This window comes from Sorex fumeus, unplaced genomic scaffold (assembly GCF_029834395.1).
Source record: "Sorex fumeus unplaced genomic scaffold, SorFum_2.1 ptg000183l, whole genome shotgun sequence".
Classification (NCBI taxonomy): domain Eukaryota; kingdom Metazoa; phylum Chordata; class Mammalia; order Eulipotyphla; family Soricidae; genus Sorex; species Sorex fumeus.
Genome location: NW_026606240.1, coordinates 7962271 through 7976349, shown reverse-complemented (window position 1 = coordinate 7976349; position 14079 = coordinate 7962271). Strand labels below are relative to the sequence as shown.

General features: G+C 39.6%; 1 protein-coding gene across 16 annotated transcripts in view; it reads right to left on the bottom strand.

The window, feature by feature from the left end:
* The window catches only part of ANK3 (ankyrin 3), a 536318-nt gene that overhangs the window by 114498 nt on the left and 407741 nt on the right, over positions 1-14079 (bottom strand). For 12 of the 16 annotated variants that reach the window (XM_056107909.1, XM_056107905.1, XM_056107907.1 and 9 more), the window contains 2 exons: positions 9880-9952; positions 9672-9734 (listed from right to left, as the gene is read on the bottom strand). In XM_056107909.1, the coding sequence (XP_055963884.1) occupies positions 9672-9734; positions 9880-9952 (136 nt within the window). The remainder of the gene's footprint in view (positions 1-9671; positions 9735-9879; positions 9953-14079) is intronic. The other 4 variants (XM_056107910.1, XM_056107911.1, XM_056107913.1 and 1 more) reach the window with 1 other exon arrangement.

Genomic DNA, 14079 nt, shown 5'->3' with positions numbered 1-14079 from the left:
TCTATATTGTTATTATTTTAGGGGAGGTGGTTTGGGTAACACCTGGTAGTGCTCAAAGCTTACTTGTTGCTCTGCAATTAGGAATCAATGCTGGCTGTGCTTGGGGGACCACATGTGGTGCTGGGAATTGAACTTGGGTTGGGTATATGCCCGGAAAGTGCTTTACCTACCATATTATCTCAGATCCTAATTTATACATATTTTTCAGCTGTGGATGTGCTACAGAAAGCTGAGTCTCAGTGGAAATCTATGATGAGGCTGCTGTAGTACTCTATGGGAGAATTAGGTGGGATTACCGGTAGAGGTGGGCTGGAGCAGTAGCACAGCGGGTACGACATTTTCCTTGCACGTGGCCGATGCGGCCAACCTAGCCAACCTGGGTTCGATTCCTTTGTCCCTCCCGGAGAGTCTGGCAAGCTACAAAGAGTTTCCGCCCACACAGCAAGCCGCCTGGGCAAGCTACCCGTGATGTATTTGATATGCCCAAAACAGTAACAACAAGTCTCACAATGGAGACATTACTGGGCACGCTCGAGCAAATCTATGAACACCGGGAGGACAGTGCTGCAGTGCTATGGTAGAGGCCAGGGAGGAGGAGAGAAGCAGTATTTGAGATAATTCAAGGCATAAAGCTGGTATGACTTGCCAATCAACTAGATGTGAATGGTAATAAAACGGAGATTACATAGAAGCATAGATTTTATTTCAGTTTCTTTACTGAGCTGTAGAAGGGTGGAGAGAAACATAGTTTTGGAAGAGCATATTTAGGATATGATGAGGTAACGTATCTGTGAGAATTTAAATGAACATGTCAAGTACACAGCCAGGTAAGTGGATAGTGTGGATGGAAAACCACTAAACAATTAAGAGATGGATTAAAAGGATTAAGCTCCTGCCTCAGTCCACAGATCATTTTATCTAGTTGAGGACAAGCAATAAGAAGGAGCTTAATGGAGGTGAAAGGAAGATCAATGGTGTGAAACTTTCTCCACTCCACCTGCTCTCAATCCTGAAAAAATCTCTTTCCTCGAGTCTTTAATGCAATCAATCAAACATGCTTTAGATATGTGCTGTGTGACATATACTGTATCTAGTTCTGAGGCTACCACAAAGAATGGGATTTTAAGGTTTTTTTCCCCTTTTGGACCATACTCAACAGTGCTCGGGGATCAATTCTGGTGGGGACTGGGGGACCATATGTGGTGCCAGAGATTGAACCTGGGTCAGCTGCATGCAAGGCAAGTACCCGACCCACTGTACTCTCTGGCCCTGGATTTTTATCTTTTTTTCTCGTGTTTCAGACTTACCATTTTAGTTCTTTCACAGAAGAGCTGCATGCATTTAGATTATGCTTACTTGAAAAGTCAATTACAAGCAAAGAAATACCCAGCAAAAGGCCGCATGTTGTGATGAGCTATTTGTAAAATGAGAACATTTCAAATAGAGAACAATTTCAGGTAACAATCAACGTGTTCGTCCACCTGAGGACAGATCTCCAGTTCTCTTTCTGGTTAAGCTGATAAAGTAGAAGTCTGACATACTAATTCGGATGAACAGGAAATTAGTATGGCAGAATAACGCAGGATTATTCTGAATTAATATACTTATTTTCCCCAAGTTGATTATTTTCAGAGTAGTTTTTCCTACCTTTTTTGGTTTTCTAAATTTGAATGGTGATGTTGATGCCACCATCAAATTTTATTTGTTCTCTCCAAACTGAAAGGCTCTGATATGTTAAGACACCTTGCTCTGAGTTCTTAAAATATACCTCCAATTATGTCTATATTTCATTTGAATGTGTATCTGGTTATACTGCCAAGATAGTAAGAGTGAAAAAAAAAAGATGGCAACAGTAGCACTGTAGCACTGTCCTCCCATTGTTCATCAATTTGCTCAAGCGGGTCCAGTAACGTCTCCATTGTGAGACTTGTTACTGTGTTTGGCGTATTGAATACATCACGGGTAGCTTGCCAGGCTTTGCCGTGTGGGCGAGATACTCTCGGTAGTTTGCCATGCTCTCCGAGAGTGGCGGAAGAATCGAAACTGGGTCGGCCTGGTCGGCAGTATGTAAGGCAAATGCCCTACCTGCTATGCTGTGGTGGTTTTATCAAGAGCTTTTTTGATTCATTTTTAGGCCACACTCAGGAGTACTCAGGGCTGACTCCTGGCTCTGTGCTCAGGGATGAATCCTAGTGGTGCTTGAAGATTTTTATGTGGTCCCAGGGATTAGAGCTGAGACCCAAATATAAGACAAGCTTAATCTCTCTCTCTCTCTCTCTCTCTCTGAACAAAGATCTTAAAAAAAAGACAAAACCAACTTATTAGTGGAGGGAAGTTGACACTGCTGGTGGGATTGATTTTGGAACATTGTATGCTTGAAACTCTATTATAAGAAAATTTGTAAATCATGTGGTGCTTCAATAAAACCCAAAACTTTTATTACCTTGTGATACTTTCTAAGAGCATAATTTTTCCCTCTTTCTAAATGCATACATTTTGTGAATGCTTAAGAAAATCTATTTTTGGTTTCTGTTTACAGTAGGTCCTTAGATAATTAATTCTGTTAATACTAAGGGCACTATCTGTGTGAACTCACTGTTTTCTGTGGTCTTTCTCTGGGTACTCTGTTTGCCTACCATATCCCAAAGATGTGCACATGAAATTCATTGGCATACCTAAATTGTCCCAGCTGGAGCAAGTGTTGGTGTGTGCACATATGCCTGGTGGAAGGATGTCTGGGGTTAATTCCTATTTTGAGCTCTAAGTTGTTAGGAGATTTTAGTCACCCTAAGTCCTGACTTAAACTAGACTGGAAAATGAATAAATTAATATTTATTAAGCACGGTAAACATCTTTATTTAGAACTTTAGTACTACTTTTGTGACTAGAAATATTTCACAGGAAACGAATCCTTGATTTTAATTTCCTTATAGTACAATTTCGCCATACTTCATTTTGCTCAAAGCAAATAATTTCCAAGGTTCTAACAATGACATTAAATGAGAACCTATTGTGTATGATGATCTGAAACCACAGACTGTCAGATCTGTCTTCTTTACCCAGTTTCTGCCACTAACTTGGGTTGGGCAAGCCACTCAACATTTATGTGGTCTTTGCCTCCTCATTGGTTTAAGGGACCATATGGGCTAAAAGCTCCTTCTCACCCACCTTTCTCAGTTCTTTGAAATCTGAATTTACACTGCTCTGGTTCCCACTGGGTACTGCATTTGGTACAAAGGTGAACTGAACATGAATCTCTTTATCCCTCCTGTCAATTTGATAAGACAGCTGATTATATTTTTAAAATCATATTTCAAATCTACAGCTTCCTAACAATTACTTCACACCTAGTGGTGCTTGGGGGAATGGGGTGGTGCTTGGGGGGATGACTAGCAGTTGTTCTGGGATCAAACCCAGCTCACTGCATGCCAGGCAAGTGCCTTAAGTCCTAGACTATCTCTCTGCCTCCTCATAATGATTACTACTGCACATGTACATAGTATCCTTTTTTCTTTTAGTACTTATTATCTGTACTTGATCCTGAAAGATCAAGCAAAAAAACTAATTACTTATGGTTTAAATCATTCTCATCAAGGCTTTATCTTATACTAGTGTCTCAGAAGCCTTTTCAGAAACACCATTTTGCCCCCCAAAGCTACCTGTCATTATATTTTTTTCGTTCCCAGGGCTTAATTCCATTTTTCATTATGTCCTATCTATACTTCTTTAAATTTGTTACTCAGTCTAACCCAGTTGGAGTCTAGAAGCAAAAGCAATACTGTCTGTAATACTGTATGTCTTTTTATTTCAAAGTTGCAAAGTAGGACTTTATAGAAACTTACAGTGTAAAAATCAGAATAGAGCCAGAGTCGACTGTTAAATCTCCTGAGAGGAATATCTAAACTAGAAAATAACTTGGACTTTATTTATTTCTGCTTTTTGGGTCATACCTGGTGATGCTCAGAGGTTACTCCTGCCTCTGCACTCAGGAATTATTCCTGGTGGTGATCGGGGGACCATATGGGATACTGGGATCGAACCTGGGTCATCCACGTGCAAGGCAAATGCCCTACTGGCTGTGCTATCGCTCCAGCCGCAACTTGGACTTTTATCTCAACTTATTTGTTTCCTGTTTGGGGTCACTTGTGCTCCCCAGCAGTGCCAGGGGCCACACGGTCTATTACTGGAGGTGTTCAAGAGACTACATGGCACTGGGGATGGAAGCAGGCCTTAGGCCCGTGCCCCAGCCCTCTGCTCTCTCATTTGAACTTTTCTTTTCCTTTCTTTTTCTTTCTTTCTTTCTTTCTTTCTTTCTTTCTTTCTTTCTTTCTTTCTTTCTTTCTTTCTTTCTCTCTTCCTTTTGTTCTTTCATTCTTTCTCTCTTCCTTTTGTTCTTTCATTCTTTCGTTCATTCTTTCGTTCGTTCTTTGTGTGTGTGTGCTTTTTGGGTCATATCCGGCGACGCTCAGGGGTAACTCCTGGCTCTACACTCAAGAATTACTCCTGGCGGTGCCCAGGGGACCATATGGGATGCTGGGAACTGAATCCAGTTGGTCGTGTGCAAGGCAAACACCCTACCTGCTGTGCTATTGCTCAAGCCCCTCTTACATTTCTTTCCCCTTCTTTCTTTCTTCTCTCTTGCCTGTCTTTTCATTCTTATATTTTTTCTTTCACTGTTCTTTGACCCCTACCTCCTCCTATCTTCCATCTTTTCTAATTACAACACGCATTTCAAAACTCAGGACTCTAATGGAAACAAAAATCCACACTCATTTTGTATACTAAATGTATAAATTTTCTGAGAAAGATGATAGTATAACATTCAAATATTTGCAAATCACTCTGTCCCTCTTTGGAATTCTGTTTATCCCAAACCAATATAATGTCTGGGTTTAAAGACCTTCCTTAGATAAGGCTACTTACTTTATGTCCTTTTCTTTTACTGCTTAACTGTGCTGACACTCAACCTTTGCTCACTCTATTACATGCTCATTGTTTCCCTGGTTTTTACCTAACAACATTGTCTAGGCTTCTTTCCCTTCACCCCTCACATCTTTTATCAGCGGTTAATGGAAACATTCTTTCACCTAATCCAAATTCTTACAGAGAAGAGAAAGAGAAGCCAGACTGGTAGTAAGCATGAAAAAGGAAAAGAGAAAAGAAGAAAAAGTGAAACCCTATTTAGTGTTAGTATCTCAACCGCACAGCAAAGCCTGGCAAGCTACCCGTGACATATTTGATATGCCAAACACAGTAACAACAAGTCTCACAATGGAGATGTTACTGGGTCCGCTGGAGTAAATTGACGAGCAATGGGAGGGAAATGCTACAGTGCTACTTGATTTTTATAATTTAGCATTAAAGTCATATGTTGTCATACCACATAAACTTTAAGAAAAATTGACATTCTGTATCAGTGATGGTGGCAATAATTATTGCTATTGGCCCCGAAAAGCTGCTTCATCCACTGCTGGTGGGAATGTTGACTAGTTTTGTTCTAGTCACCTTAGTTCAAGCAGGATATGGCTATATACTCCTGGTTTAGTCCCTATGGAAAACAGTTTTTTTTTTTTTTGAGTTTGACTGGCATGGTAAGGAAACATATTTTGACTTTAATGAAATAATATTCTATAGCTTGACCATATACAGAGATTTAAAAAAAAAACCATAAAAATCCAACTGGAAGATTGCAAGGAAAAAACAAACCAACTGGTTTCGATGTTGCTGCAATACATGGTCTCTTGATGTTTTTGTTGGCTGATTTTTTTGTTGATGGCTGAGTTTGCTTCTGTTTTTTTTTTTCTTTTTTATTAGTGAAACAACATGAGGTACAGTTGTAGATTTACAAATTTTGTGCTTGGATCTCGGTCATACCACGATCAAATACCCATCCCTCCACCAGTGCCCATTTTCCACCACCAGGATAATATCCCTCCCCCCCATCCTCCCATCCCCCCATCCCCCCCTGCCACTGTGGCAGGGCATTCCCCCCTGTTCTCTCTCTCCTCCTGGGCGCTGTGATCAGCCAAAGAGGCATTGAGTGGCGAACATGTTCAGTCCAGTCTACTTTCAACCTGCATCTCCCCTCCTGGGAGGATCCTCCAAACACCCTCCACTTGGCGTTCCCCTCTCCATCTGAATTGTCCTTTCCCCTAGAATACCCAGCTGGCCTCTAAGTTATGGAGTAATTCTCCTGGTGTTGTGGGTATTAATCTCATATTTTATTATTTTATATCCCCCAGATGAATGCTATCTTTCTATGTCTATCCCTCTCTTTCTGACTCATTTCGCTTAGCATGATACTTTCCATATTGTACCACTTGTATGTAAAGTTCGTGATTTCATCTCTTCTAAGAGCCACATAGTACTCCATTGTGTAGATGTACCAAAGTTTCTTTAACCAGTCATCTGTTCTTGGGCACTCAGGTCTCTTCCAGTTTCTGGCTACTGTAAAGAGTGCTGCAATGAACAAACAAGTGCAGATGTCCCTTCGGCTACACGTTTTTGCCTCTCTGGGATATATTCCCAGGAGTGGTATCGCTGGGTCAAATGGGAGCTCAATTTCTAATTTTTTGAGGTGGAAAACAGTTTTGAACACTTCCCCAAAAATGAGAATTAAGCTTCCAGGTGACCAGAAGTTCTACTTCTTGGCACTGACCCTAAGGCCCAAAACACTATTTGAAAAGATTCTTGTACTCCTATATTCCTTGCAGCATTATTCATAGTAACCAAAATCTAGAAACAGCTCAAGGACCAATGAGTTTAAGAAAAGATACAAATGATAACTAAAACCTGCTTATTGATCGGCAATCCCAAGCTGAGAAAAATCTAAAGGAAATAGTCATTTCTAGTTAGACATTTTGATGATCTTCAAATGAAGAGAGTGACATGTTTTCCTTCTCTTTTAAGTTACAGTATTAACATTCCACACAGGCAGAGTAACGATAGAATGTACTCAAACTTGGCCTCTTATCGAGGCAGATATTTTGTTAGGAACCAGCAAATTTTAGGTCTCTGGCTGTCATATTATATTTCTCAGTAATTTCATTTTAGAGAACATGATTCTGGATCATTTGTTTAATCTATACACATGTGTACATGAGAACATCATTTTACTTCTATCTTTTGCACAGAAGAAATTGCTCTAAGGGCAAAATTGATAGTTCAATGGGCAGAGCACAGGCTTTGTATATGGGGGGACTGGGTTTGACCCCCAGCACAGCACAATCCCTTCAGCACCAAGAGAGTGATTCATGAAAACAAAGCTGGGCACAGCCCCAAGCACTGCAAAGTGTGACCTTCCCGACCAAAAAAAGGAAAGTTCTTGGAAAAAATTTTATAAGATGTATTGAAATGTATTGGACTTTATTTATTTCTGCTTTTTGGGTCATACCTGGTGATGCTCAGAGGTTACTCCTGCCTCTGCACTCAGGAATTATTCCTGGTGGTGATCGGGGGACCATATGGGACCATGCTGGGAGCACTCTCCACACACTTGGATGAGCCTCACGCATAAAAGAACTGACAGAGGAACCCAGGTGTGTGGGACCCGGGGCTGAGATCTCCAAGCCTGCACAGTTTGGGACTGGACCTGCCAGAGTTACTGGCAGTTACACCCACCAACTGCCGTGTAACTCCAACAACGGCCAGGATCCAGAGATCATCACACTCAGCTCCTGGGAGAGAACAAGACAGAGTCTCCTACCCTCTGCCTGACTGTCTCCACCAGGGCCCAACAGCTGAAGACCATCGAGGCCCAGCCAAGGCCATGCTGGGAGCACTCTCCACACACTTGGATGAGCCTCACGCATAAAAGAACTGACAGAGGAACCCAGGTGTGTGGGACCCGGGACTGAGATCTCCAAGCCTGCACAGTTTGGAACTGGACCTGCCAGAGTTACTGGCAGTTACACCCACCAACTGCCGTGTAACTCCAACAACGGCCAGGATCCAGAGATCATCACACTCAGCTCCCGGAAGTGCGCGGCCGCATTCGCGGCCGCGCGACATCTTATCATCTCATTCCTAATTTGGTCAAACTGGCAGGCTACCAAATGTAACATGCCCACACGGCAGAGTCTGGCAAACTCCCCGTGGTATACCCAATATGCCAAATACCAGTAACAATGATGGGTCTCATTCTCCTAACCCTGAAAAAGCCTTGAATATGGCACTTTAAAAAAAAAAAATCTCAGGGATAGGATGAAGAAGACATTACTGGCACCTGCTCGAGGCAATCGACGAACAAGAGGGTGGTCGTGATCGTGATCGTGATTGAAATGTAATAGGACAGTCAAGCATTTTCCTGTTAAAGTCCTAAGGATGATACAAATATTACCCATTTGGGAATAAACAAAATTAAACATATAATTGATGCTTTAGAGAGAAAAAAAGAAAGAGTAAAAATCCTTTCAAGTTTACTGAAACAACATTTACAAATAGGGAAAGGGTTTTCCCACGCCCCCTAAATGACCACAGGGCATTAGCTTTCTAACAGAGCTGTTAAGCAATCAAAGAGAAGACAGTCATTGGATACTGGAGAAAGTTCCTGATTGTGCATCAGGAAAGGCTTTCCCTGTCTACAACTCTGAACTTTGTACAAATCAACGATGGACTGAAGAATTAAAGCAGGTAAGAATACCTAAGAGCAGGGAGAGTCTGCAATGCTAGGACAAAACAAAGAAGAAAAGATATTTCCAAAGAGGCAGCAAATGAAGGCAGCAATGAAACAATGTTGTTTTGGAAACTCAAATGATAACAGAGGGAAGCATATATAAAATTTCTATTTTACTATAAGGAAACATTTCTTTCAGTGGCAATTTAAGAATGATTATCTTTATCCTATCTACTGTGAAAGTGCTAGTTTTCCAATGAACTTTCGAACTTTTACCAACACATCTATATATTAGGATCGGGTCAAATTTTCTTCGGGGGGTTTTGTTTCGGGGTCACAGTTGGCAGGCTTGCTTCTGGCTCTACATTCAGGATTCACTCCGAGCAGGGTTTGAGGGATCAAATGGGGCGCCAAGGATGGATCCCAGCCCAGGTACATCCAAGGCAAGAGTCCTACCTCTGTCCTATCTCTCCAGTTCTAAATGTATTAATTTTTAAGTAACATGGAACACAAATAGTTTATTTTAAGCACTGAAATACAACTGAAGTCATTTATACTTTTATACCTTTCATAAGACTGCTATTGAGATGTATCTACTAAAGCAATTTTATTTAGGTTAAATTTTCATTATAAATTTAAGATTAAAATCTTTTTTTTACAATACAGCTGACAATAATCCTTGAAATGAGTACTTGGCTATTACCTGAATGGATACCTTCTCTTACATCTTACAATTTCTTTTAGCTATAAACATTGATCAGTTTTTCCCTTTCATGAGTTTTAAATGTGAGGAATTAAAACATTAATTTTACACATAAAGGAAACATATAGAAATAATTAGTGACACTTGCATTAGGAAGCTGGAAAGAGGATTTAAGGGTGGGTAGGAGTTCCGAGAGTCCAAAAGAAGAATTAGCAATACCAAAATCACATTGTTGAAATGATGAATAATTACAAGGGAAAATGAAAAGTTAGTAACTCAAGGAACTGTTACAATTCAAAGGATGGAAGGTAAATCTGATAGTTAAGTTTCATCATAATAAAAATTGGCAAATACCTTCTTCAACATCTGAGAGATATTCGCCATCACTGAGCATTTCAGGGGCGTTGGCTTTACGCACTGCATGATTTAAGCGAACAATGTTTAAGTGTGTGAAAATGCATCCTCTAGATACCACAACAAAACACTTTTTGCAATAATTTTTTTAGGATACACATACACAGTCTCAACATTAATTTGAAAATATCAAAAGATATTTTCCTACCTTCATCATCAGACATATCAAGTACTTCGTTCATCGTTTCTGGAACATTCATTTTGTGCTTCTCTGTGACAGTCTAGTAACAAAAAAACCACTTAGTAAGAGTACATAGTACTTTCTAAATGCATTTCTTTCTAAATTTGTCCAGTAGGGACCAGGAATGTGGCTCAAGTGGTGGGCTATGCCTGACACCAAACGGTTCCCAAGTATCTTCTCCTCCCCAAATTCATTAGCTGCTTTCTTGTGGGACTTAGCTACTGAATATTCTAAGACTTACATATAAAATGATATCAAAATTGTCCTCACCATATATCGTGAAGAAAAGAAGAAAATCTAGTGACAAAGCATAGCTGAGTTTCAAATAAGGCTTCCCACAGGCTCCTTCTACTTCACTCTAAGACTTATTCATGGGCTGATGAACCTGCCACCTCTCCATTCAAAGCCTTGACTGAAGAGAACTCATTAAGACAACAAATAATAGTCTTATAAATAATGCCAAGTCAGTCACATACTTCGTCTGCTCCTCCCTGTTCACATTTTAATTTCTAAAAATGTGAAGCTGAATATATAATTTTTGTAAGTGTACGAAGAAAATATTTTAGCAGTAACAAAGCATCTGCAAGATCATTTTAACCTCTGCCAAATTTTAAATGATAGTATGCTACAGAGCAAAGCCTTACTTAATCTTTCACATGTTCTTTGTAACATATTTTTGTATATGGATTCTAACCATCCAGGTTACTGAAAGCAATACTTGTAAGAAAATTTATTGACACTGTATTTACTTATGAGTTATTTATAATAATATAGCTGCTTATTATTCTTATTACTATGGCTTAGGGCAGCATTCTCCAATGTTTCACACCCATAGATCAGCACCTGTTCTACAGATTAGTTCACGAACTGGTAATTGTAAACCACTCTGCAGACCAGCGGGTTTCTACCTCTTTATTGTGGAGCCGTGGTTGAAGACCATAGGTTTAGGTAACATGGTTATGTTTATGCTATTGATGTACAAAGTTACTGCACTCTGCCAAAAATACATAAGACAATTTTATTGACAATACTATTTTTCCCCCTTAGTTCTGAGAATATGAGCAATTCATGGTGTGGGAATATTAATGCTCATTTAGATAAAACAACTGAATGGCCTGAGCTGTGTGTGTGTGTGTATTTTTTTCCCAGTTGTTGTGTAAACCTGGTGATGCCCAATTACCACTCCTGACTCTGAACTCAGGAATTACTCCTGGAGTGTGCTGGGGACCGGAAGGGATGCTGGAGATTGAACCTGGGACAGCCATGTGCAAGGCTAGCACCTTATTCATTGTACTATCTCTCCAGCTCCTATTGCTTTTTTCTTATTGTCAATATAATTTTTTTCTTGTCTTTTTTGGGACATCCCAGTGACACTCAGCCCAGCTGCATGGGCTGGATAATTCAATGCCTGCCTTGGTATTGAATTATCACTTCAGCAGTCCTTGGGGGGTTATCACAGCCAGTGGTGCTCTGCTGACTATTTGGGATAGAGACTTGACTCAGGGTCTTGTCTGTGCCAAGTGTGCATGCTATCATTCCACTAATCTCCCTGGCTTCTTACTGTACTTCTTGTAATACTTGGCATGTTATTTATACTCTCACTTATTTTGGGGAGGCCTAAGTAATGTCTGGGTCACTAGTGTTCAGGGCTTACTCCTGGGTCTGCACTTTGTGACTACTTGCGGGTCATATGCAGTGTTGGGGACAGAACTGGGATCGGTTGCATGTAAAGCAAGTGCCTTGCCTGCTGTACTAACTCTCCAGCCCAGACTATCGTAGTGATTTTTCTAGTCCAGGATCCCATCTAGGTTATCTTTTGTTGTCTTGCCTCCTTGGGCTCCTGTGATTATGAAAGTTTCTCAATTTGTTTTCAATGACTTTGAAAGTTTCTGTTGTGTAGTGGCTAGGTATGTTAATTAAGAAAAGCCTTCAGCTGAGAAAGGTCTGGTGTTTTCCTTGTGACTAGACAGGGTTCATATGTCCTTGGCAGCAAGACAGAGGGAGAGTGCCATTTTATTACCTATTGAAGATATATCCAATCAACGTGACTTATCAGGGTTAGTACTGACTTTCTCACTTTGCTGAGGCAGTGTTTGTCAGTGATTATACTCCATCTTTCTCTAACTGTTTTCTTTGGGGGTGAAGCCATTGTACTAAACCCATACTTAAGCTGTAGAGAATCATGTTTCATCTCTTTGGGGGATAAAATATTTTCAGATATTACTTGGTATCACTAGGCCTGAGGTTATTCAATCACATTTCTGTTTCCCTATGGATTCACAGATAATTATTTTTATTTATTTTATATTTTCGCTATATATCAAATACTATTTTGTTTATTGCTCAAATTGTTGCAACTTTGGTCATTGGTAACTAGTTTAGTTCATTCCCATGGCTCTTAGGAATTTCCTAGTCATTGATGAATGTTTATTTGCTTATTTTTAAGGGGAAACTCTTTCTCCGTTGGTAATGTTAGTTATTCTAGGCTCATATTTTCTGCACAGTTCTAGCTTTAGTCATATCGCCAAGGAGATCTACTCTGGTTCCCTTTATTAGAGAACACTATTAGAAATCAATAACTAAGTGGTAGATGTTTTCTGTTATTTCTAGGGAACTGAGTAACTTAAACAATGCAATTTTAACAGCTTCCTTCTTATCATTTTTAATAGCAGCTTCTAGACATTTAGTTTCTTCCCTAAGAGTACAATAAATGTAGTGGCAATTCTGAGAAAGATGCTTTACTTAAGGGCATTATGTCCATTGTACTCATATGAAAGACACATTGTTCTTGTCAGAGATTTTGGAAAACTGAAGTTGGCTTCTGGAGACAATGGCTGCTGAAGCCCCTGTAAACAGACTATGTAAAGCTCCATTGTGGTCGATATATGCCATGTTTAGTTAGCTTAAGATCACAAATTCCATTAGGAATTGCATCAGTCTTTTCCTTTTGTAGAGGAGGAGAAGGGGGGGTAGGCCCTTACAAAGTACCTAGAGGAACTTACTCCTGGCTCTGTGCTCAGGGATCAATGCTGGAGAACTCAAGGGAGCATATGGGATGCTGAGAATCAAGCCTAGGTTGGTCATATGCAAGGCTTTGAAGTTTATTTTCTTTAAAAATAATCCATTTGGGGCATTTCCAATAAGTGAGAATATAATTTCATTTGATCAAACAGATTTAAGTTCTCTTTTCTCCTTCTAACACTAAAACCCAAGATTTAAATATTTATCACAATAACTTCCAGTCTATTTAGCATTGTGACACAGACACTGTCTAATGCCTTGTCCTTCTGACTCTTTACATATGTTATCCACAAAAGGCTAAAAAATATCATCATCATCATTTTTTTACATGGTTTTCTGAAGAGTAGATTAAAAAAAAAGTTAAGCTGGGCTATCTGCAATCAAAGCATGTGTTCTAGACCTCTGAATTACCTCCCTATTCCAATAATAAATTTTAAGATAAAAAATACTCAAGAGATAAAGGCATTTGGAAATTTTCATTTAATATCAACCTTTCTGGAAATTAGAAATGTGTACTAGTTGATAAATATTGCTTTTGTCCATGAAAGCTATTATTTTTCTTTTGCAAGTTACAAAACCTTTTCCTTGTGATCACAGGATTATTTAGTATCCAAAAGTTTTTATATAACCAATTAACTCAATTATTAGGTGGCCACAATACCTGAATGTCTCTCTCTCAACCCATGTTTTTATTTAAAATTTTTTTTAAACTTTTTATTGAATCACTGTGAGACAGACCCTTACAAAGCTGTTCATGATTTTAACCCATATTTTTACACAAAACACTCTGCACATGCTGACTCTGCATTCCCTCATGATAGAAAGAGATGGAAGAGAAAATGTTTCAATCCTAAATTCACAAGGTACAGAGTCTGTCTTGCCTCAGTAGTAAATCATGAAGTCAAGAATAATTTAAATAAGTCTGATATGGTGCAGTATCTGTTCTTCATTCCAAAGACATCAAATCCTGATGAGTTCAAAGGTGCCAGATGTCGTTTTAGGGAAAGGAAGGCAGAATAACTCAAAGGGTTTGAATGCATGCTTTGAATCTTGGAGCTCTGAGTGTAATCTTTGGCACCATGAATCCCTGAATACTACCAGAATCATCCCAGCATTGAGATAGGAGTATCCCCTGAACCTTGCTGG